The 22,436-nt window shown below is 38.8% G+C and overlaps 3 protein-coding genes and 1 long non-coding RNA gene across 5 annotated transcripts; 1 reads left to right on the forward strand and 3 right to left on the reverse strand.

The window, feature by feature from the left end:
• Positions 1-1,333: 1,333 nt before the first annotated feature.
• LOC116205613 lies at positions 1,334-2,480 on the reverse strand. The gene is made up of 3 exons (XM_031538250.1): positions 2,062-2,480; positions 1,533-1,835; positions 1,334-1,427 (listed from the first exon to the last, which is right to left on the reverse strand). Exons 1-3 carry the CDS (start codon positions 2,478-2,480, stop codon positions 1,334-1,336), a joined length of 816 nt encoding a protein of 271 aa, XP_031394110.1.
• Positions 2,481-6,737: 4,257 nt separating this feature from the next.
• On the forward strand, positions 6,738-8,181 carry LOC116199676 (membrane protein PM19L-like). The gene is made up of 4 exons (XM_031530139.1): positions 6,738-6,997; positions 7,341-7,560; positions 7,775-7,820; positions 7,909-8,181. The coding sequence occupies exons 1-4, from the start codon at positions 6,871-6,873 to the stop codon at positions 7,996-7,998; spliced, it is 483 nt and encodes a 160-aa protein (XP_031385999.1). The 5' UTR covers positions 6,738-6,870; the 3' UTR covers positions 7,999-8,181.
• A 114-nt stretch (positions 8,182-8,295) lies between these two features.
• LOC116199663 lies at positions 8,296-12,958 on the reverse strand. 2 transcript variants are annotated; one of them, XR_004155582.1, is made up of 5 exons: positions 12,530-12,958; positions 11,156-12,249; positions 10,944-11,042; positions 9,267-9,353; positions 8,296-8,671 (listed from the first exon to the last, which is right to left on the reverse strand). XR_004155582.1 is itself a non-coding variant. In XM_031530125.1 (4 exons), exons 1-3 carry the CDS (start codon positions 12,600-12,602, stop codon positions 10,950-10,952), a joined length of 1,260 nt encoding a protein of 419 aa, XP_031385985.1. In that variant the 5' UTR covers positions 12,603-12,955; the 3' UTR covers positions 8,296-8,671; positions 10,944-10,949. The 2 variants fall into 2 exon arrangements, 1 of the variants encoding a protein (XP_031385985.1); XM_031530125.1 differs by lacking the exon at positions 9,267-9,353 and having other exon boundaries at positions 12,530-12,955.
• Positions 12,959-16,168: 3,210 nt separating this feature from the next.
• LOC116199685 lies at positions 16,169-17,232 on the reverse strand. The gene is made up of 3 exons (XR_004155583.1): positions 16,916-17,232; positions 16,562-16,632; positions 16,169-16,473 (listed from the first exon to the last, which is right to left on the reverse strand). It is a non-coding gene; the product is annotated as an uncharacterized LOC116199685 (long non-coding RNA).
• Between the last annotated feature and the right edge of the window lie 5,204 nt (positions 17,233-22,436).

A 22,436-nucleotide genomic window follows, 5' to 3' on the forward strand; every position in this document is an offset into this window, starting at 1 on the left:
GGATTCTGCAGTCTGATTTGTCCAATTGCGTATGTCCGTTGTAGTTTTCAGAGCAATGCATGACTAACTTGGATTTTCGATGTTCTGTCAGACCAATCTTCGGATATGGTTTTCCGTTGAAAGGTATGCTTGTTCTGCTGCTCGGGAGTCATTCGAGGAGTCTGTGTGACTTCAAAGAGACAATCTGAAGCAATGCTCATGCTCTGTATAATTGTGGGACATGGCTGTGTCTAATATTTGGCATTAACTTTTCTCTGAAAAACCAGCATTTTTGGACTTCCACTGAAAAGTTGTCCGTATACAGAAAGTTGTTCTGTATAGAGCAGATGATCTGCAAAATGCGTTTGAAGACACTTTTCATCTGTTTGGCACTGATGTGAATTTTTGGAGTCCAATCTTGACTATCTTTCGATGGTCGAGCAAACTATCGAAAAATAGGATTATCCTTAATGTGCTTTGAAAATGCTAGTTTTGGATGTTGTTGAACTCTCTAGTCGCTCTATTGGCTTTTGATGACCAATGAAGTTTTTCTGTTGTTTGCCCATGTCATCCGCTTAACTCTGCTAACTTGAGGATAAATAGTGATTTCTTGCTTTGTTGAGCCTTCTTCTGTATCAATTCTCAAGTCGTGGCCTGAATCTTTGCTTATATGCATTGCTTGATTTGGTGAGCCAAAATAGGGTGCTGACACGGATGAATTCCTAATTTGGCACCAAGAGGGATCTCTCGGGCTCATGCACTGAATACTCTCCGATGCTCCGGTCAATTACTAAAGAATAGCCCTGTAATGTGTCGTTCTCTGTTGATTTGGAATCAAGAACTGTTTGGTCTCTTTAGGTTACCTTCAGGATGCCTTGATGCTTTTCTATGGTTCTTGCTATGTGGTCATGTGATCGCCCCTTGTTGCTCTGAGTAAGAATAGTAGCTTGGGCTTGGCGGGCCTTGTTCTATCATGTCTGTCGGACTATGGTTGGATTTACGGTTGTCATTCCCTCTTGGAACCGGCGAATCAAAATGGGGTGCTGACAATTGTCTTCAAAAGATCATAGCACGGCCCCTCAATAACCCTCTCGGCTCATAAATTCTCCAGTGGCTTCAAAGATTTGCTTCCAAGTGCTTCACACAGAAACTATGCCTGGTTCCTGCGCATAGTTCTTGAACTGCTGGCAGCAAACCCTACATATATACACAATGCTTAGATGTGAAAGATATAAATGCATATTAATATTCATAAATTAAAGATATTAAGCACATTTTACATATCAAAGATCAATTTCCAGCCATGCTCATTAGAGTAACCTATATCCTCAATCAATCTTATTAGAAACCACTTTTATGTTTCCTTTGTCTCTAGCTCAACAACTACGTATGCAATGAGATAGAATGTCTGGTTGAGATCATGAATCACTGCTGCTAATAGAGTGCCTCTATAATATCACTTCAAAAAGAATCCATCAAGACTTATAAGAGGTCTATAACCCCTCAATGTCCATCTTTTAGTTGTTTCAAAGTAGATATAAAGTTTCTCAAACCTAGGAGGCAAAATCTGAACAACCCTCTCCACACTTAATCCTACAGTTGACCTAGGGTTGCTCCTTTTGATCTCTTCACAATAATCATAAAGTACAACAAATTGTGCATTCTCAGATTCTTCAACTATATCTCTGGTTATTTCCAAATTTCTATAGAACTTCATCTCTACCAAGTGAACGTGATAATTATAAGCCATGTATTTGGCTGCATCTTTGGCTGTAAAATTTGGATAACTCCCCGTAGCGTCCACTAGGTTCTTCTCCACCCATTTTCTATATGCTAGAAGATTCTTCAAGACCCTGCTGCAGGTATGGGTGGAATAGAAGGTCTTTATCTAGTAACCCCAACATGCTAAGCCTATGAGCAATATATTTTTTACTCATAATGTTCCACAACACAAGCTGCACTATATCTAATCTTATCATTCTTCTTAAACTTCACAACTCTCCCAAGATATATGTTGTAGTCATTCACAGCCTGTTTAAATAGTTTAAAATTGGGAAAGACCATATCTAACTCCAAATGGACCTGACCAAATGGTGCCGGGCAAAATCAGCATGCATTATCCCATTGTCTTCATCATCACTCCCAATCAATCCATGATACTCCTTAGAAAGGTGTCTTTGATAATCAAACTCAGGTATTACAATATCGTCACATCTTTCTTGAGCTCTCACAACAGCTTCTAACCCTTTCATTCTCTGTCTTGAAGACTCAGCTTTATCACTTGCAATCTTATCTACAAATTCATTTTCTTCTGCAAAGAATTCCTCATCATCATCCTCATTGTCTTCATACTCATATGCTCTAGGTTCAAATGTTTCAGATCCATTAGAACTAGTCTCATCTCCTCTATCGCTACCAATCTCATCCTCAGTTTCATCTTGTCTATCACTACCAACCTCACCCTCATCAACTCCATCCGACCAATCATCTTCTTCTATCATTGTTTGAGATTTAAATAAAGCAACAAATAAGAGATAGAATTATTAAAAAAAAAACACACAATGGCATCAACCCCAGCATCATAAGGACAAGCATGGTCCACAACCACAAAAAGTTTACTATTTTATAAATCTCCACCTACCGGCCAACATATAAATGCGAAAATGACAAATAAACCAAACAAAAACGACAATATCAGTGGTCCACAATCACAACGCAGTAGTAGGACCGTTAGGAACGTTAAATGCTATCTCATTCTGATTTCTATAGCAAAAAGGAACAGACTCTATACCAAAGCAAGCTTCACTAACCTAGATTCCTTAGTATCATGCTTGTTTCACCTTGATTGTTTGGATTCCCTTTTGATTGCACTCACTCTTTCACCTCTCTGCGATTTAGGTTAGCTAGAGAAACTGGGGATGATTGCCGCACCTTTCAACCCTTTTAACGCAAGCAGAGATCCAACGTTGCTTGATTATATGGGTAGGGGAAGCTGGAAGCGACGTCATTTGCTTCATTTGGAGACGATCGAAAAGTTGTCGTTTTATTTTGTGGTTTGAAGAGAGCAAAAATGACGTCGTTTTAATGACTACGTGGCATAAAAGTAACGCCGTTTGTGCCAGTTCAGACTCCATGTCAAATTTCCATCGAGACATTTGAACTAAAATGTTTGATGGAATTGAAATTGGAAGATCAAATTCCCGATTTTAAAAATCGTGCAGTGTGGTGGCAATGGAAAAATTGAAGGATGAAAGTGTTAGTGGACTCTATTTAAATGGGAAAGTGAATAATTCATAACAAATTTTTGCACCAAGAATTGACGATGACCCCATACGCTTGAAATTCATGCAGGGGGATTAGTACAATATTATCTTTATAAACACAAGGACGGACTTAGGGGTGCACTATATATGCAGTCGCCTACTTGAATTTGGTAAATATTATGAATTTTTTTAATGTGCATTACGTCAATTTTTTTTTTCTCTATGAAATTATCGTATTTTGACTCCCTTGCCTTTACGATCTCATTATTCCTTTTACCTCATCTCCGCTTCGGACTATATTTCTCGATTCATCCTGATTATACGTACGTTTCCAATCTTGCCATTGAGTTAGAACCGTTTTTATTTGTTCCAATATTTTTTTTCTTTGGGAGCTAATGTACATTTTAATAAAGATCAAGGAGAACAATAAATAATTATATGTTGGCCTTTTTTTCCCTTTTCATATTTATATATTTATAATTTATTTTTCTGTATGTACAATTTATTTCTAATAAGGCAAGTTACGTCATATATCATATGATTTCACCTTTTTTTCAAATCTATTATATGCTTTTAAAATTATCAAAAATATCTCATGGTTTATTTTTTTTTCAAATCTATCACGTCGTTTTATCTTTTGTCAACATTTAACGGTCTTGCGACTATGAGCATTTACTCATGATAGATTTGAGAAAAAAATTAAAACTATGAGATAGATTTGAGAAAAAAATTAAAACCATATGATAGATTTGAGAAAAAAACTAAAATCATAGGATAGATTTGGAACCTACTTACGTTTCATTAACGGAAAATATAACGTCATGATAGATTTGGAAAAAAAATGTAAACAATGGGATATTTTTGATAATTTTAAAAGTATATGATAGATTTGAAAAAAAATATGAAACAATAGGATAATGCGAAAACCCCTTTCTAATATAAAATTTTGCATAATAAATACTTTTTGTTAATAAAAAAAGAATATACTTTTCATTGATTGAAATAAATTTTTATAACCAACAATGTATTAGTTGAGTGATAAGTGGCTTCAATCTCGAAGAAAATATAAGTACGAGTTTTGGGAAGCGCACTCGTTGTAAGGAGGAATAACTTTTAAGAAAAAAGTTTACTTTTGACCCAGTGGCTATGACTACTTTTCTATTTTTGTCCACTTTTTATTTATTTTTCTATTTTCACCCACTACCTTTGGAACCTTTTCTATTTCAGTCCTATATGATTTTTTTTTCTTTTCCTCCCACTGTGACCTTTTCCGTTAAGTTAAGCTGACTTGTAAATCATTATGAGACCCACCTGTAATATATTTCCACATGGCAAGCAATGTACTTTTCTATTTGAAAAGAAATTGAACCGAAACGGTCCAACCCGGTTCGGATTACTTTGCTTGCGAAGGGAACAAATTGACTCACAAAAGAAAAAAGGAAAAAAAAAAAAAAAAGGTTGAAGACGCATAGATTGATGTCCGTCGTTCTGCCTCCGTAATCTTCAGCTTCAATCTTCATCTGGAGTAGAATGATGGAGCGGTCCAGCAAATGTTTACATGTGCTCCTCAGAAAACGTTGCCCTTAAAGCATCATTTAGCTCTTCAAGAAATAGACAAAAACAATTTGCATTGGATTTACAAATGGATAAGTTCTGTCGAACAATTTGCATCGGCTTCAGATTTATCAACACAGTAATGCTTCCCCCTCAATGTCGTTCTTAGCTCAGATAATTGAACCCAATTTCATCCAAATTAGTCGAACTAAACCCTAATTTTGACGAACTTTGGCCCAACTTCTCTCAGAGAAAAGGGAGAAGAGAATGAGAACACAGTTGAAGAGTGAACTCTGTTCGAAATGTAGAGAAGAAGATAACGTAGGTAGTGTGGTGTAGTGTCGGGTTGTGAATATTGAATCTCAGAGAAAAGGAAGAAGAGAATGAGAACACAGTTGAAGAGTGGACTCTGTTCGAAATGTAGAGAAGAAGATAACGTAGGTACTGTGTTGTAGTGTCGGGTTGTGAATACTGAATCGGGAATACTACAGTGGTTTATCGATCGGTTTAGTTTGGTCAATTAAAATGTTATGCGCCACGTTTGGTTTATACTCCTATTTTTCTGACATGGATGGCCAACTCAACTTTTTCGCTGAATAAAAAGGCTAGATCGGGTTATTAGCCCACTGTAACTGTTCCAACTAAGGGAGCCTAACCGCCACGGAATGTTTTTTTTGCTTTAGTTCGCTGAGACTTTAGCCCAACTTTGTCACCGTAGCCCCACCAACACACTAGTGAATTAAGTCCAAGGCTCACTGGATCAAGCATTATGGGCCGGCCACGGCCATCCCATAATACACCCACATAGTGGTGAGCTTTACATCCTTCGTGAAGTACGAATTCGTGATGTTCAAGTAGAGCACTTGATGCTTAACCGCTAGATTACCGTGCTGGTGGTATGGCCAACTCAACTTACTTAATGGTAAAAGTTACTGAATGAGAGAAATGGAAAATGAATCAAAGGTAGTGGACAAAAAAAAACCAAAGAAAGAAAATGGACGAAAACAAAAAAGTACTCAAAGCTACTAGGTTAAAAATTTTACTTTTCTCAACTTTTAATATTTGATCTCCCGGAATCGTGAGAATAATGTCTACATAATTTATCCAAAAAAAATAAATTTCTATGTATGTGAATATAATACAATTTTGATAGAGAAAAACTGGGGGAAATTTGTATTCGGGAATTTATTTCTCAAGCAGACAAGCACCTGTCTATACATATAAACAAAGACATAAGTATTTGTTAATGTTGTATGATGAGGAAATTAATTTTATGACCTCCGGGAAAGTCCTCGGACTGCCATTGAACAGGTCAAAGCATGTCGAGTGACTGCGTTTTGGCCTTTCTTTTACAGGGGAAGCCTGTCGATTCGTACGGTAAGAGATGCCAATCCTTGATATATGACCGCTCCGAGAAGCGATCTACCAAAGATGTCAAGCCCTACGTGTGAAGACAAGATAATCTTGATGCCTCCACTCACATTACCAAATCCAATAGGCAAGGAATATCACTTTCCCTCCGAGAGAAATTGAAGGAACTAGCTACCCTCCCATAATATTATAAGAATACTGTACCCAACTTTAAATTTGATTAATCAATAATCAAGGGGATCTCCTAATAGCTAGCCAGATAGCAAACATAATCCTTGAACCTAGGGCAGAGCCAAGATTTTTATCCAGGGGTAAACTTATACATTTGGGGCAAAATTTAAAAATTTCAAAGTTCAGAGGGGGCAAAATACTAATTTTACATAATAAAAAAACACATACTTTTGGAGCAAAATTTAAAAATTTCAAAGTTCAGGGGGGCAACCCCTGCTCCTTCATTGGCTCTGCCCCTGCTTGGACCCATGTTCCAAGAGTTGCCTTGATAATGAAGCAATTTTCCTTACAACCCCACAAAGCCCTTTAGAACCAGACAGCCTTGCAAGAAAAGAACCTCAGCCTTTCATATTTATACTCTCCTCCCCCTCCCTCCAATGGCAGAACCCAACACACATACATTGAATCTTATATTCCTCTTATTAGAAGATTGAATTGCCTCTTCTTGAGCCAACACGAAGAAGAATTGGAAATGGCAGGTGGGCAGATGAAGAATGTGGCTTCTCTTCTTCTATTCCTCAATTTCTGTATGTACATGATCGTTCTGTGCATCGGTGGATGGGCCACTAATATCGCTATCGACCGTGGCTTCATCATCGGTAATTAACTCTCTTCCGCAACTTTAATCTGAACACTTTTACCCGAAGAGAATGTATGTTCTCACTTTGTCTATGGTTCTGTTATTTGCTTTTTTCCCTCTTGAACTTTCTTTGAAATATAGATAGTGGCATAGGTTGTCATTTGTGAGGAATTGCCGGGGTTTTTATTTTTTTTTTCCTTTTGTGGATTATTAGTTTATTACACCATTGAATATGTTTCTTGCATTCATCTAAAAAATGAAGGGAAAATTTCTAATTTAAAAAAGAAAAAAAAAAGGAAGCAATGTAATTTCGTCTACATCAATTGATGACGCCAATTAATAAGGTTAAACCATTTGTGTAGGACCGGGCTTCGATCTTCCGGCTCATTTCTCCCCCATATACTTTCCGATGGGAAATGCTGCGACCGGCTTCTTCGTTACGTTCTCTCTGATAGCCGGAGCGGTCGGGATTGCGTCTGCCATCGCAGGTGTTAACCACCTCCGAGCCTGGAACATCGACAGCTTACCTTCTGCTGCTGCAGTCGGGGCTATTGCCTGGACTCTCACTCTCCTTGCTATGGGGTAACTTACACCCTATTACTGGGTCCTACAATTACAAACGCATCGTTTCCTTCCCGATCCATCTCAAAGCAGATGCTGTGATCGGGTTGATTATTCTGTCCGCTCTGTGAACCAATATTTTGTTTCAATTCGTGTCATATTATTGTATTTTATTTGCTCAATCGGGTGTCCCGGGTTGTCTTTACTAAAAAAAGGTGTTCTGATTCATACGCAGCTTTGCCTGCAAAGAGATTGAACTGCACATCAGAAATGCCAAACTGGTAAATCAATATCACACTTATTTGATTAAATCCTGCCATTGATTTCTTACACTACAAATTGATCTTTTTTTCCTTTTCTTTTGAGCAGAGGACGATGGAAGCATTCCTAATAATCCTCTCAGCTACCCAGCTCTTTTACATTGCGGCTATCCATGGCGCCTCATCGAGAAGAGGCTGATGTACAGGACCAGTCTCCGATACGTGGTGGCTGTCTGAAGACCCGTTTTGTGCGAATTCTCTTTCTGCTGTTTGTATGATACGCACAATATCAGGCTTGGCTTTGGACTTTTCGGGGTGAATTTGTATGAATATTTGATTGGATTTGTGTCGAAAAATAAGGAATAATCATTTCACGAGCTAACTGTTCAGAGAAGTATTCTCCCACCATCAGCCCTTTCAACATGCCAGAGTCGGTACTACTTTCAAAAATTCCAAGACAGGGATGAAACCCATCGAAGCAACATCAACAAGAACATGCGATCCGACACAAATCTGCATTACTCAGACCAAAAAAGTATCAACCACATTGAATAGAAACTTATATAGTCATGCACCTAAACGAAGCGGGAACGAATATGTTCTGAAGATGACTCGTATAAGACGCTAACTGTGAAAGCCACAACAATGGAATTACAAAAATAGCTCACTACTACTGCCCACGAAAGTCCAGCACTATTTGGAACACAAGTCTGTTGTTCTGCCTACTCGTGGTCCTTTTCCATCATTATAGTATCACTAAAAGGAACATCGAAAGACGCCGAACCAGGAATTCCATAAACTCTGATCCAAATCCTTCCTCCCTAGGATTCTAAAGCATCACTGCTCTTCTAACTTTGTCACTGTCCTGCTCCCTGCAGTATAAAGATGTCGGAGCAGAGCGTCAGGGCGAGAAAATAAGCAAAGCAATTCAACTATGTTGTAAAAAGATCAATAAAAGCAAAAAGAGCGGATATATCCCCCAAACTCTATACCCAAACTAAATGAACTTTCAGATGGCTTTTTTAAGTGATCAACTCTTCATTTGTCAGAAAGAACTGACAAAAAAATGATCGGTCATCATCTAGTAATTCTTCGCCGAAAGTGTAGTCTTGCATTAACCATCACAGATCCCACACTTGAAAGTAACTTAACATGCAAAATTACTACAACAGGTGAAAGTTCAATCTCCAAAATAGTCATTGGACTTTGATACGCACATAATGCATACAAAGACAAATCAAAGCCCAACCATAAAATGTGGCACGTAGGTCAGTCTTCATTATCCAAAGAAGAACAACATTAAGATAAAACTCTTTAGAAATAGCAGATTTTGCCTTCTGATGAATCATCATATTCAAACGATGGCCAAAGTAGCTTGGATTCCAAAAGACAAGGAGATTGTTTGGACTTACAAGACATAACGGTGATTTTGCAAGTGCAAAGTCAAACTAGATTTCGATATTTTACCTTCCCAGAAAAACTTTCCACTTTTGCGATATTATGCGTTTGTGTATATACAGAGGCATGGCAACTTTTGCCTTCTGATGAATCACCCTGTTTGTCAAAGGAGCTTGAACTTGAATAGGATATATGAATTGTTAGGACTTTTAAGAAGTAAATGTGTTTTGCTAGTGCACAGTCAACTAGATTTTGGCTTTTTTACCCTCCTAAAGAAAAATCGTCACTGGATGATGACAAGATCAATTATCCAACCAAAATATAAAAAAATAAAACAAAATTTAATAAATACAAAAACTTAAAAAGAATATGTGTTTGTCTGTGTATACATAGAGGTTTTAGAGATTAGTTTCGTAATCTTCCAATATTAACAAACAAATCTTGTCATATGTAAATCTAGTTCTCCAAATTACATGAGGCGCAAGAAGGGGATTCTCTGTAGTGACAGCGTTGGACTTGTAACCTAGAGGTACTGAGCTCGATCTCACCAGTGAGGCTTTTCATGCCCCAGTATTTAACTTTTCCCTATCCACTATTGGTCCATGGACCTCCTTTCTAACCCCAGAAAACGATAAAAACGAATCACATGAGGGATAAAAGAAACTATTTTATAAGCATATAATTCCAAAAAACATTTTACTTTAAGTTAGAAAATTGTCCATATATTGAGAGCATGATTCCATTAAGTTTCCATTATGTTAGAATAATCATTGCACTATTCCATTAAAGAAAGAATACAGAGTCAGAGGAAAGTGAAATACGAAAATTAAGAACTTCTCTTAGCAATAAATGCATTACAATTGGTTTAACATCCAAAACTTGACAATATACAAATAATTTACCACCAGTTTGCCTTTGTCCATTAGATTGTCATGACGAAAAGACTGAGGTCTTATTCGAAAGTGTGGTGAGACACTGTATAAGCTCTTCATAAACATTATTTTTAAGAGTAGAAAGTGTTCGTTGAAGCGTTTAAAAATGATGGATTTTTTTTCCCTATCATCTGTTATCAACTTTCCAAGTCCATGCTAAGTTAAAATTATTATAACTTTTTCCTAATCTAAGAGCAAACCCAAAAAGGCAAAGACGCTCTCACATTTTCTGGAGATTTAAGATCTGAATGACAATTTAAGCAAAGTACATTGTCTGTAGAAATCAGAAAGTGTTTTTCTTAATGCTAATTATTATCTTTCTTATTTCAAGATATTAGGACGATTTTAATTTGCTTTAGTGTGGAAGTCAGCCGGTGTCCAAACTACTGAAACTAGATCATGCACACCTTATCTAATTCACATCTCCAGGCAAGTCAAAACTATCAAAGTTAGGTCATTTCCCGCTAGGTTTGACCAGGTCTAATAGATTTGACAGAATTCTGCTCTGCTCCGGTTCTGGGACTGCTGGACCTCTAAAAGCTCCCGACTACAGTTTGTTTTATGGGTTCATATCATACATTGTTAGTTTTGACAATAACGGATTTCGTTAATGTAACATGTATTCCTTCATATTCCTGTACATAAGCTTTACACAAGAATCTGATGTTAACCATACCCAGAGGGACTTAGAAACAAAATCATCCTATCAAACTAGAGTTAAGATCCCCACTATAATGCAAGACATGAGCAGATTCATGTCCCATCAAGACTATGATATGAGATTCTGTCTGTAACATGCAACAAATACAGATACCTGAAATTATCTCGAGGAACCCATTATCACATCAAGTATCCCACAGCAACTTAACAAAGAAGTTTTTTGAGAAACTCTTGGTGCCGGTGCCATCGGAGTCTGCAGGAGGATCCAAAAGAATATATAACAAATCCATATTGGCCATATTGGACCACAATGATAACAACTAGAACTTCCAAAGTTTAAAGCCCAGAGAGGGATTGGAGCAATACCTGGTTCTCTGAGGGCTGAGGTCTCTCAGCCTCCTTGGCAGCCTCGACCACATCACGAGCTTGAGCAATTGGAGCTTCTGGACTTGCTGACAACTTGCCCTCCTTTTCATCACTGGACAATTTCCCAGCATTTCCATCGGTCACGACATTTGTTGCAGGACTCACCAACAACTTTCCTTCCTTTTTATCACTGGATGATTTCCCAGCAATTTCATCGGTCACGACAGCCACAGTTTCCTTGGCCTTCGTTGCTGGACTCACCAACAATTTGCCCTCCTTTTCATCACAGGATGATTTCCCAGCAATTTCATCAGTCGCATCAACCGCTGTTTCGTGGACCTTCACTGATGAAGCTTCTGGCACGGTCTCCGAAACTTGCGGAAGCTCATCTATTTCTGGCCTCAATTTCTCGTGTTGATCCTTCAATGTGGAAGCAGAGCCTGCTGGAGTCTCTTCTACCAAAGCTTTAGTCACATGAATAACATTCTCAGATTCGAACGCAGATGGCACCGGTTCAATGGAATCAACAACAAGGGTGTTCTCAACAATCTGAACTGGCTCTTCAGGCAGAGAATCGATTTGCTTCACGAAATCATTGGTATTGGATGCTTCAGGCAGAGAATCGATTTGCTTCACGAAATCATTAGTATTGGATGCTTCCAAAGCCACAGCTTCCACTTCTTCCATCTCTACCTTCTTCTCCTCAAAAACCTGAGACCCATTATCCAAGCTGACACCATTGGCTTTTCCCTCGGCGCCATTGGCCACGATCTCCACAGCCTCAACATCAACGCACTCGATATCAACAGTTTTCCTCTCCGAAATGTCTTCAGAATTCACTTCCTTGACAATTTCGACATTCTCATTCTCCTCGAGCCCTAAAAGCTTAGGGGCGCCAACCGAGTCAACAGGGCCCTCCATCTCGAAGGACTTGCTCTCAGAGGCATGCGACCCGGCAGGTGGAGGGTCCTCGAACTCCTCAGCCCCGTCATTAGGGAAGGGGTCACGGTGGCCGCCCTGAGATGCAGGGGAAAGAACCTCCACCTCACCACCATCACTGTCCTTCTCTTCATGTTGCCTCGGATCATCAGTCTCTGCCACCATTTCCCAGCCAACAAAAAGATCGAAATCAAGTTAAGGCAACAGCAGCAACACTAATCATAATCAGCACCACATAAGCACGTAGATCTAATCAGTATCAAGGAAACCCACAAACCCACCCACCAATGCTAGTAAAAAACAGATGACCGCAACAAAAAACGAAAGAGAAGCCGCAAACGAGAAAACCCAGTAAAACCCAGAAAACAAAGGTCGGAAGAGTCAAGGATTGCGATAGAAACGAGTAGGGTGTGGAGTGAATGAGGGATTCAGTACCATGGGACGACTGATGGGGCTGCTGAGCCTTCTTCTTCTTGTTGGCTTTCCTCTTCTTGGCACCTGAAGGCATGACTGATCGGCTGGTTGATGGATTAACCCTCGATTGATTGACCCAACAGACAGATCAGCAATCCCCTCAACTCAAGGAGACAAACTTACGAGATTCTAGTACACTGTCCGTCGTTCTACTCTCTCCAGGAAGAAAGAGGAAGAGGAAGAGGAAGGTTTTGAATAGGATGACGAGGGCAAAGCAAAGGCATCAAATCTTTTTGAAATGAGAGAATGTTTTTGAATTAAGTAAATAGTGCTTAAAGAAAGGCAGGCTGAGGGAGGCTGCTGGCTGGGGAAGGGAAGATGATGATGGGGAAGGAAGAGACGAGAATGGGAAAAGAAAGACTGTTGGGTTTGGATTGGATGCTCCTCTTGACTCTCTCTCTTTCTCCCCTCTTGTCTTTTCTCACTTTTTTTTTCCTATTTTTTAATTATAACCTTTTCATGAGGAATTATTAATTATATAAATAAATCTGTACCGTCCCCCTTCCCCTCTCCATCCATCCCCGGGGCAAAGACGTGTCGGATGGGATTCAATTTTTGGCTCTGCCGTCATTTTGATTTTGACGAGAAAAACCGCAGTCCACGATTTTATAACAAAAAGGGAAAAAAAATAGAAAATTTTGTTACAAATAAAGAGCGTAATGCAAAAATACATATTTTCTTATAAGAATAAAATATTACACATTCAATTTTTGTTAATGAAATTATTTTCTCATATTAGATCATAAATTTCTTTTATAATCGAGAAAGAGAGCATGGGTGACTTTACCAAAAATTCTACTACCAAAGTTTTCACGGATTTAATTATAATTTATAAGATCTTATAATTTGATACTTTTACTTTTCTTATTAAAAAATTTACGCTGTGTTTGATTTTTAAATAAATATTTTACTTTATCAAATTCAATTCAATTCTTCTTTAAATTCAACAATATAATAATTATTGTTTTGTTTTTTTTCTATTTGAATATAATTTCTCACCAATACTTTTTTCTAATCATTTTTATAATCAATTTGTTAATAAATAAATTTCCTATCTACTATCAAATTTATATATATACATAAATATTCTCACCCATCTATTTATTTGTTAACACTTGAAATAATTATATTTATCTTCTCTTATTTCAAAAAGTTAAGTAGAACAGAATTAAAACCAAATAGAAGCTTAGACTAATGTGTCCATTGGGGGAACTCAATTCTCCATAGTGTCTCATCTGACTGCTAAGACTAACGGCGTTAGCAATTAATTAATTTTATATTTTAACTAAGATTTTATACTAATTGCCATACTTACAATATTAACTTTCTAATTCAACTATAATATAGGCAACAATCCCATACAATATGTAAAGAATATATAAAAGTACTTTGTATATTTTCTTTTCTCCCACGTTCATCTGTTTTCCATTTTTTGAGTAAATGCACGTTCATCATTTAGTTTCTCCATTTTCTCCATGGATTTCGAAATGGAGGAAAAATTAATTGATAAAATTGATTATGACGGAAATGAACTGCTTAAAGACGACGTTGCAATTGCTGATTCCACTAGCCCCAGCAACGAAGCAGCAATGATCAAGACTTGGGTAGATCCACATATCGGGATAGAGTTTCAATCTCTAAAACTGGTCGTAACTGCTACAACAACTACACAAAATTTGGGGGCATTGGTATAAGGAAAAATCATCTTCATAGATCAAGAACAAGCAAGCATATTATTGCTCGAGAATCTGCCTATCCAAAACATTTTGCATTATTTTTATTATTTCGAATGTATCAATGTATAATTTTTTATCCTTATTTAGTGCTACCAATTAAATTACACTCAGAATTACGGATTTAAAAAGTTCAGAGATCTCTGCGAGATTAACAATATTAATTAGACTATGTAATTCAATGCAAGAAAAATTTAATTAAAATAAAGAATGAACACTACTCTGCTTCCATAGACACACGATCATTGAAATTTATATTTGATAGAGAACAGCAAATCCATGGAGAAAAAGAAAAAGATGAACGTGCAAGAGAAGAAAATATAAAGTACTTCTGTATATTCTCTACATATTGTATGGGATTGTCGCCTTAATAAATTGTGGTTAAATTTGAAAATTAGTAATACAAGTAAGGCAATTAGTATGAAATTTAAATTAACAATAGATGTGAACAGTCATAGACATTACTTAGTAAGAGACATTACACATGTTGTCAAGACATGTATAATCTCACTAGCCTTTTAATAGGTCAACTGAATGTGTCTCTCCAAGTGACAAACAAAACAAACAATTAGCAAATGATATTAACTTTTCTTAATAATCCATTGGTTATCTCTCACTCTTTCGACTTGTTGCCCTATATTAACTTAGTTTTAGGACTGGTGATTGCACTGTCAACTTGCAAATCTTCTTCTCCTCCTTCCATATCCACTACAAAAAATATAATGCCATCACCAAAAGGGTACAATGACGATGCATTCTTTCTCATAATCCGAATTGCGTTGGCCACTTGGGATATTGAAAGCGTGATGAATCTTCGCCTAATGGAAGCGTAATTCTTATTCCTAAATTTTTGTTTTTTCCCGTCATCAACTTCACGTCTGAGATATTTATCTAACCTTGAAGTTTGCATGAATAATCAGTTGAGGCAATCTTAGCAACTAGTTCTCTCGTTCTAAGAAGGATTGAACTCGCTCATATTATAGGCTAGAGCCTGATTCTTAGTATGACTTCTAAAAACTTCCATGGGAGGCAGCAAATGTGGGGAATATGTATGCCAAGTTAATCCTTGGCACACATTAATTTTTCGAAAATATTTAATCAAGCAGACTAAAAACTATTGCAGGCAAGCAGTTGAAGCTACGAAAGCAACTCTGAATCCACTATTGCCTTCTACAACCTCGCATTGGCCGGCGCAATCAATGGACAAGATTTGGTTGAACACACAGAGCGGTTTGGTCACATAATCGATAGAGATCCACAATGGGATTTCGTATGGAGTTGTAGAGAGTTTCTGTCAAATGCATCTATGTAGGGTGATGGGTTGCCATTGTGGGAATGTTGCTGTTCATGGGTTTGATCCCATCGATCACCAACTGAGTGAGCATATAATGCAATGCCCACTTTGTCATTTAGTTATCGAGACTTGCAAGATTAGAGCTAGTGTCAATCATGATAGGATAATACACATTAATTTAGATATCTTCTGATTAAACTATAAGTGTTCCACCAATTTTTATATTTTGATTATCAATTTTTAATCTACATTCAGTTTGAAATTGTTATTCATGGAAAAATGACTCCGTCAAATCAATACTTTTTGATGTATTCCAAATATTATACCTACATGTATTGGTCAAAGAGGACTCCCCTTTCATGTATAAATGTGAATGGACACCACATCGTAATTATTGTAGTCCCCTTTACTAGTGGTCATTTATACTGAGTATAATATATTGCATAGGAAATTTAACATGTCACTAGATATTACTCCAACTTGGATTCTTACTGCTTAAAGACTCTCATATGTGAAGACATTTGTATTCAAATGTTGATCAGCACAGAATTTCAATGCGTACAGTTGAGCACATTTGCCAAGACATATATCGTCAAGTGTTTGAGATTTCAACCTCTCACTAGACATTATCCCAACTTGAGTTTCTACTACTTAAAGAGTCTCATATGTCAAGACATTTGCATTAAACTGTCAGTACAGAAACTTTAGAGCATAAAGTTTAGACGTATATAAATGATTAATTTAACCACATATAAAAGTAACAAAGCAGTCTACCTAACTCGTTCAAATATTAGCATTCATATATGATTAGATCCAATTCTAACAGTAATATGCTACTGAAATGATCTACTTTTGTCACACGGCATTCCCTCAATACCCTGTACATCCGAAAATGGCAATGTAAGTTAGCTAAAAACACAAATGCTGCAGTTAGTGTTCGTATAATGGATTAATTAACTAACGTACCTATATTTTTTTATCATTTGGTTGATTGTATTGCCCTTGCCGGATCCAACATTTTTAACTCTAGCCATTTTCTGCGACAAACCAATCATACGTCAAATATATTACCTATCTTCTTTCAACCATTTCAGCGAACACATTATAAGGATAACTGAGACTTCATGCCACACTCCAAAAAGTGGGAGCTAATATTGCCCAGAAAGTCAATCAAAGTTTAAATATATTCACTTAATTCTGAACAAATCCAATGAGAATTTAAGCAAACAAATGAACAAATCATGATATAAAGTGAAACGCAATTACTCGGCCGATTTGAAGAGCGAGGAACTGAGATAAAATATGAAATCGAAGAATTACATGCCTGAAATCTTCAAAGTGCGGGAGAATATAGTATGGAAAACTGCTGGGGCTTAGGTAGCGCGGACAACTCAGGTAGCGAGGATAACAAAGTTCCGGCGGAGGTTGTCGTCGGGTGGCAATGTTACGGCCAGGTTCATCGGCAAATGATGATAATTTCACTCCATATCAATTGGTCAACGATGGAAGATGATGGAACCTCGGTCAGATGCTGCCGTGCAGGCAGCCATCATGCGGCTAGTGGCCGTCATGCTACTCAGTGTCGGCATCCATTCCCGTGACGGTGGTTCGGGCTGTGGGTCAAGGTATAAACATATGATCCGTCCGGCTCTTAAAACCGGTTGGTTCAGTTAATCGAAGAGAAAAAAACGCTGGGTTGGACATTACACGTGGCATAATATAACTGGTCCACATCATTAAACCAAATTTGGGATGAAATCGTGAACTGATGAAAAGTTATGGGGGCTAAAATCTAAATTGAAAAAATTAAAAGGATCCTAAAATAAAGTATTGTATGGTGCAACTCAAATGAGGTGTTGCCATGTAGAATTCGCCAATTTCCAGTAATGGCAAAAATAACAATAACTATGTCATGCCTGTCAGCACCTTGTTTTGACCCACCTGCTCTAGCGATGGCAAAATCGTCATTTTTGTTATCCATCAGAAGGAAGTATTTTTGCTTTATTGCTCGAGCATTCACAATTTTTGAAAATGGGGCATTTTCCTAATGTGATGCCAATTTTACAATTGTTTAGAAAAATACTTTACGATACATCTTTGGATTTCACGTGCATCAATGTCAATTTTCAAAATTCGAAACAAAAATTCGATGCCGAAAAATATTTTATTACACAACTTTAATCCATAAATTTTTTTGAATACAATTGTGGTCCCGGATAATTGTTCTGACCTCCAATTGAAAATAAAAGAATTTTACTTACTCTCCACGCACGTTAAATTCTAATTTTTAAATCTGTAAAAAAAAAATTGAAATTGACAGAGGGGTTGGCCTCACGGCAAAAGGCCAACCCCTCCTGCCAAGTTGACCATTCCCTTTCCTTATTGTCTCCAACGGCTAACTTTTTTTTTTCATTTTCCTTTCCTTTCTTTTCTTCTCTCTTCCGTCTAACCTCTCTTCCTGCAGGCTCTGTCTTTCTTTTTTCTTTTTCCTGGGCAGCCTGCAACTCCAAGGAAAGCACGCCTGCAGGATGGTCTTCGACAGGTTCCAACTCCATCAGAGATCGCATGCCCATGCCCTGCAATCCCTCTCTCATTTTCTTCGTCTAGTCTTCACCCTCTCCTTCTGCCTCAGGAGATTGCACGTCCAGATTTGCCCAAAAATTCGGTTGACTTGCCCTTCTTTTTCCTCTCAGTTCGCCAGTTCCTCGAAGCCAACGACTCCCCGTGCAACCTGCTTCTTCCTCTGCTGCTTCCAGAACTGAGGCCAGCGGCTGGCCGGTCCCATTCTCACCTTCTCCCTCTGCTGCTCCTCCTGGTCACGCCATCACCAGCTCACTTTCCTTCTGTCTCGGACCATCAACATCACCATCACTGCCTCTGATTCTAAGGGGATTCACCAGCAACCTTCAGGGACAGACCCCTCAACTTTTTCTCTCCCTCTCTCGGACCACCCCTCATCTCCTCTGGACATAGAAACCTCCAGCTCATCCTCCCTCCTCCCACAGCTCGCCCTCACACACACACACCCTCTCTAGCACCCCTCAACACACCCTCAGCTCCATCCGAACATCCCCTCAGCTCATCCTCTCCTGGCCTTCTCCAACTCTCAGCTGACTCTCGCCCTCATTGACAGCTCACTTTTTCCCGATTTCCCTCACCCTCTCAGCTCACTCCCCGAGCTCGACTCATCCCTCAGCTCACCTAACTCTCGCAACTAACTCTCTCTTTCTCTCCTTAAGCTCACGGACGGAACAAACCAGCTTCGGGAGGCCATATTGATCCATCCACAGCCACCGTTCTGCTCCCTCATGCCAAGGGAACCGACAATGACAGCCCCATTTTGAGTTGGTGTTCAGTTTCGTTTACCGTTTCAGGCCGTTGCTTATTTTGCAGGGGTTATACGGTTACTTTCTGCTGTCCGAGATTCTCCGAGCCGCCCCTCACTCGTTCAAAGCTTCCCCAGGCTCCTCGCCGTGTTCATTTGCTGCTCCTCGACCTTCCCTCGGGACCCTTAAGCTGTGGCAGTGACAACAAGTAACCGTGCAATAACTTCCAGTCCATTGTAGCCCCAGTCCGAGGCATTCTTTTGAAACTTTACTGGTCCCTCCCGGCACCGACTTGGAAAAGTTATAAATCCTGACTTATTAGCATGCTTAGGGCCTCATTTCCATATACTAATCTTTGTCTAAATGATGATAACGTGAAATGAACGCTTGTGAACCGTGTTGAGGAACGAGATTATTCTAAACTCGGTTTTATAAAGTTTTCAATTTGTCTTAGTTCAGTCACTGCAACTCTTTTCACTTTTTTCCATATTAGCCATAAACTTTCAGATCTGTTTCAATCAAACCCTAGGTCATTTTCAGTATTTTCCGCTCAGCCACTGAACTTTCTAGATCAGTCCAGGGAACTTTTCATCGATGTACAGTTCAGCCCCTGACTTTATTGATGAATCCAGATTGGTCCCTGGTCGAATTTTACAATTTCAAAGTAGTCCCTAACTTTTTGAGCTGTTCCAAAGTCCCTGGAATTTTGGCCGAATTTTCAAATCAGTCCCAGTCCTTTTGAAATTATTCAATCCAGTCTTTGGACATTTTTTAAAGGGAAAAAAAAGATTTCCAACCTGTCCGACTTGGGTCCCCAACTGACAATATGCATATTTTTTTAATACGTTTTCGTCTCATTTATTATGCGTATATGATGTGGCAATGCATGTTTTTATGTTTTCTCGCTTCCATGAGTCGGTGATGTTTTATCGATTCCGTTAATATTGTGTTTGTATATGCTTGTATGTTTGCATGCGTTTCTCATAATCATGACGGCATCGGCTTTGTAAAATATGTGTTATGATCGTGATTGATATATGGTCGTGTGCAACCGTATTTTTTGTTTGGCATTGATCGGATGATAAATCGTATAAACGCATTAGTTTTAATTAATGTCAATGGATTTGAGTATCGGTGACTATCTCGGGCTTACGAGGGTTCGAGATTGTATCGGTCATCATTGACCGGTCATTCTTGGCCTTCGGGAACCTGTCTTGGTCTTCGTGTCACAAATCGCTTCATAAACCCGTAGTATCTAAGGCATAGGATAATAACCACTAAAAGAATTTGACATACAGGGAAATGGATGTGTAACTTGGCTAAATAAATTACTCGACTTTAAACAAAATGCATAAATTGACAAATAACCGGTAATTGCATCGATAATTTAAGAACGGGTGATCTTGCTTTTTTCGAACTCAAATTTTTGCAAAGTATTGAGGCCCGTGGTCCAATGTAGCATAGATGTATGAGAGTGACTCGTGTAGCTTGACTTGGATATTCGCCTGATTCTAGGCGGTTCAGGTAGGGACGCGGGAGTTTTTTTCAGATCACTTCCGGGCTGATCGACCAATCTTTTGGTTTCTTTGGGGTCCTTGCATAATCCTAGAGGACCTAAGAGATTGGTTGATACCGGCTGCAGGCCGAGGTGACCCGCATCGCGTAGTCTCATCTTTTCTCAAAAATCATTTTCAGTACAAGGGCAATATCATATGTTCTTAATTTACCGACAACTATAGGGTTAAGATAATCGAAACACTTCGAGCAACAGGTGGAGACGGGCAGCCTGTGTAGGCGCACGTTCATCTGCATTGCCCGCTTTACCTGACCGAAGTGTTCCCATTATCCTAGCGTAGCTTTGGGCACTTATAATGGGTTCATTTGTAACAAAACGCGAAATTTGGCTAATCATACACTTGGCATAATAAAAAAAGAGAATAGATTTTAGGCCCTTAGGCGAAGATATGTCTCTGTCATAATCTATAAAAACTGCACTGTCACCATGCAAAACAATCTAAAACAAACCCACACATACTTAGTCGGCTTAACACCGCGTCTACCCTTTGTTTGTCTAGGGTAGAAATTTGTTTGCCAAGCAACTCTGGTTCATAATTGGCTAATCACGTAAACAAAACATTCAAAATACAACTTGTTTGTATTCATTTCTTTTTATCTGTTTTATCGCGGTTCAAGCCCGAGCCCATATGATACGTCATGCACGGGGCTCAACGCCCCCAAATCATTGATCACGGGATTCAACGCCTCATACACATTGAGCACGCGCGACCCGAGTGCGATATGGGGTCTCGCCTTGAGTCACTGTCTCGACCCGCTTATAAATTCACCCGGGAGCTCGACTAGCCCCACAGTTATCTTGAGGACCATTTTGTCCTCTTGAAATCTATCGGGTCGGTCGGACCCGATGTCCGGCTCTTACGAGCCCGCGTCGCTTTAATTTCGGTTTCAGTCGCTTAAACTGCACAGCGAGCATGGGCGGAATATTGGCCGAATGTGAGTCGACCGGGATCCATTTGTTGTAATTTGTATTTATTATTTGAGAGTACATTGTGAGATATTTATTTGTACATTTATGTAACAATCCCGGTCGGCAAGCGTGGAGGCTGAGAGTCGGAATCGATCGAGTCGGTTTACAAGCCCCCTAGACGAGCAGGACCACACAAGTCACAGGCCCGGTCCGCACGGCTAACCACCCATCACGATCTAGTTAGCCGAGATAAGAGGACGGTGGACCGATCCCTTGACTTGGGGATTCGCTTTTCTTTCGGCCTCTTAAACCGAACCGATCGCTTTTACGAGTTTACAGTGTCAAAATGGGCGAGGTGAGCATAACCTAATCCATGCGGCAAATAAATAAAAACGGCAAACCCTAAACATGCTAGAGTACCGATAGGGCGTGCGAGCTATAGATCCGCACATAATAGAACCCCCGCATACAAAACCTCGGGTTTCCGCAAGACCATTTGCCTTAGCAAACTAGGTGTAACCCTTACCCCTAGACCTGGGCAACTCACTGGCCCTTGACTCTCGGGTCGTAAACAGGTAATGGTGACTCTTTCTCACACGTGTCTGTCACGTGTCCCTACGGGAAGGCGAACACTCCCAAGCCGTGTGATAGCGCACGCATGCGGGTCCCGACGAGATGAAATTCGGGTCCGCACAATGCCAAAAGTTTATATTGTCGAGGGGTTTTTCTTTATTTTGCAAAGCCTTACCCAAGGTCTTGGTGGACCCAATCATCACCATCATATATGTAAAAATTACTTCCCTTTACAATAAATGCTATCACTAAATGTAACAAATATACTTAATTTTTTGAACGATAAATAATTTAATGAACAAATATTAAAGTAAATATAGAATATTTTATATTCAAAAATAATTAATTAATCATAGGTATAAATTATCACAAGGACACTAATTATATAATTTTTTTAGCACATTAAAAAATTAAAATTTATCATGTCAAAATAAAAGTTTTTATTGTAAAATGTGTA

Source organism: Punica granatum, chromosome 1 (genome assembly GCF_007655135.1).
Source record: "Punica granatum isolate Tunisia-2019 chromosome 1, ASM765513v2, whole genome shotgun sequence".
Taxonomy (NCBI): domain Eukaryota; kingdom Viridiplantae; phylum Streptophyta; class Magnoliopsida; order Myrtales; family Lythraceae; genus Punica; species Punica granatum.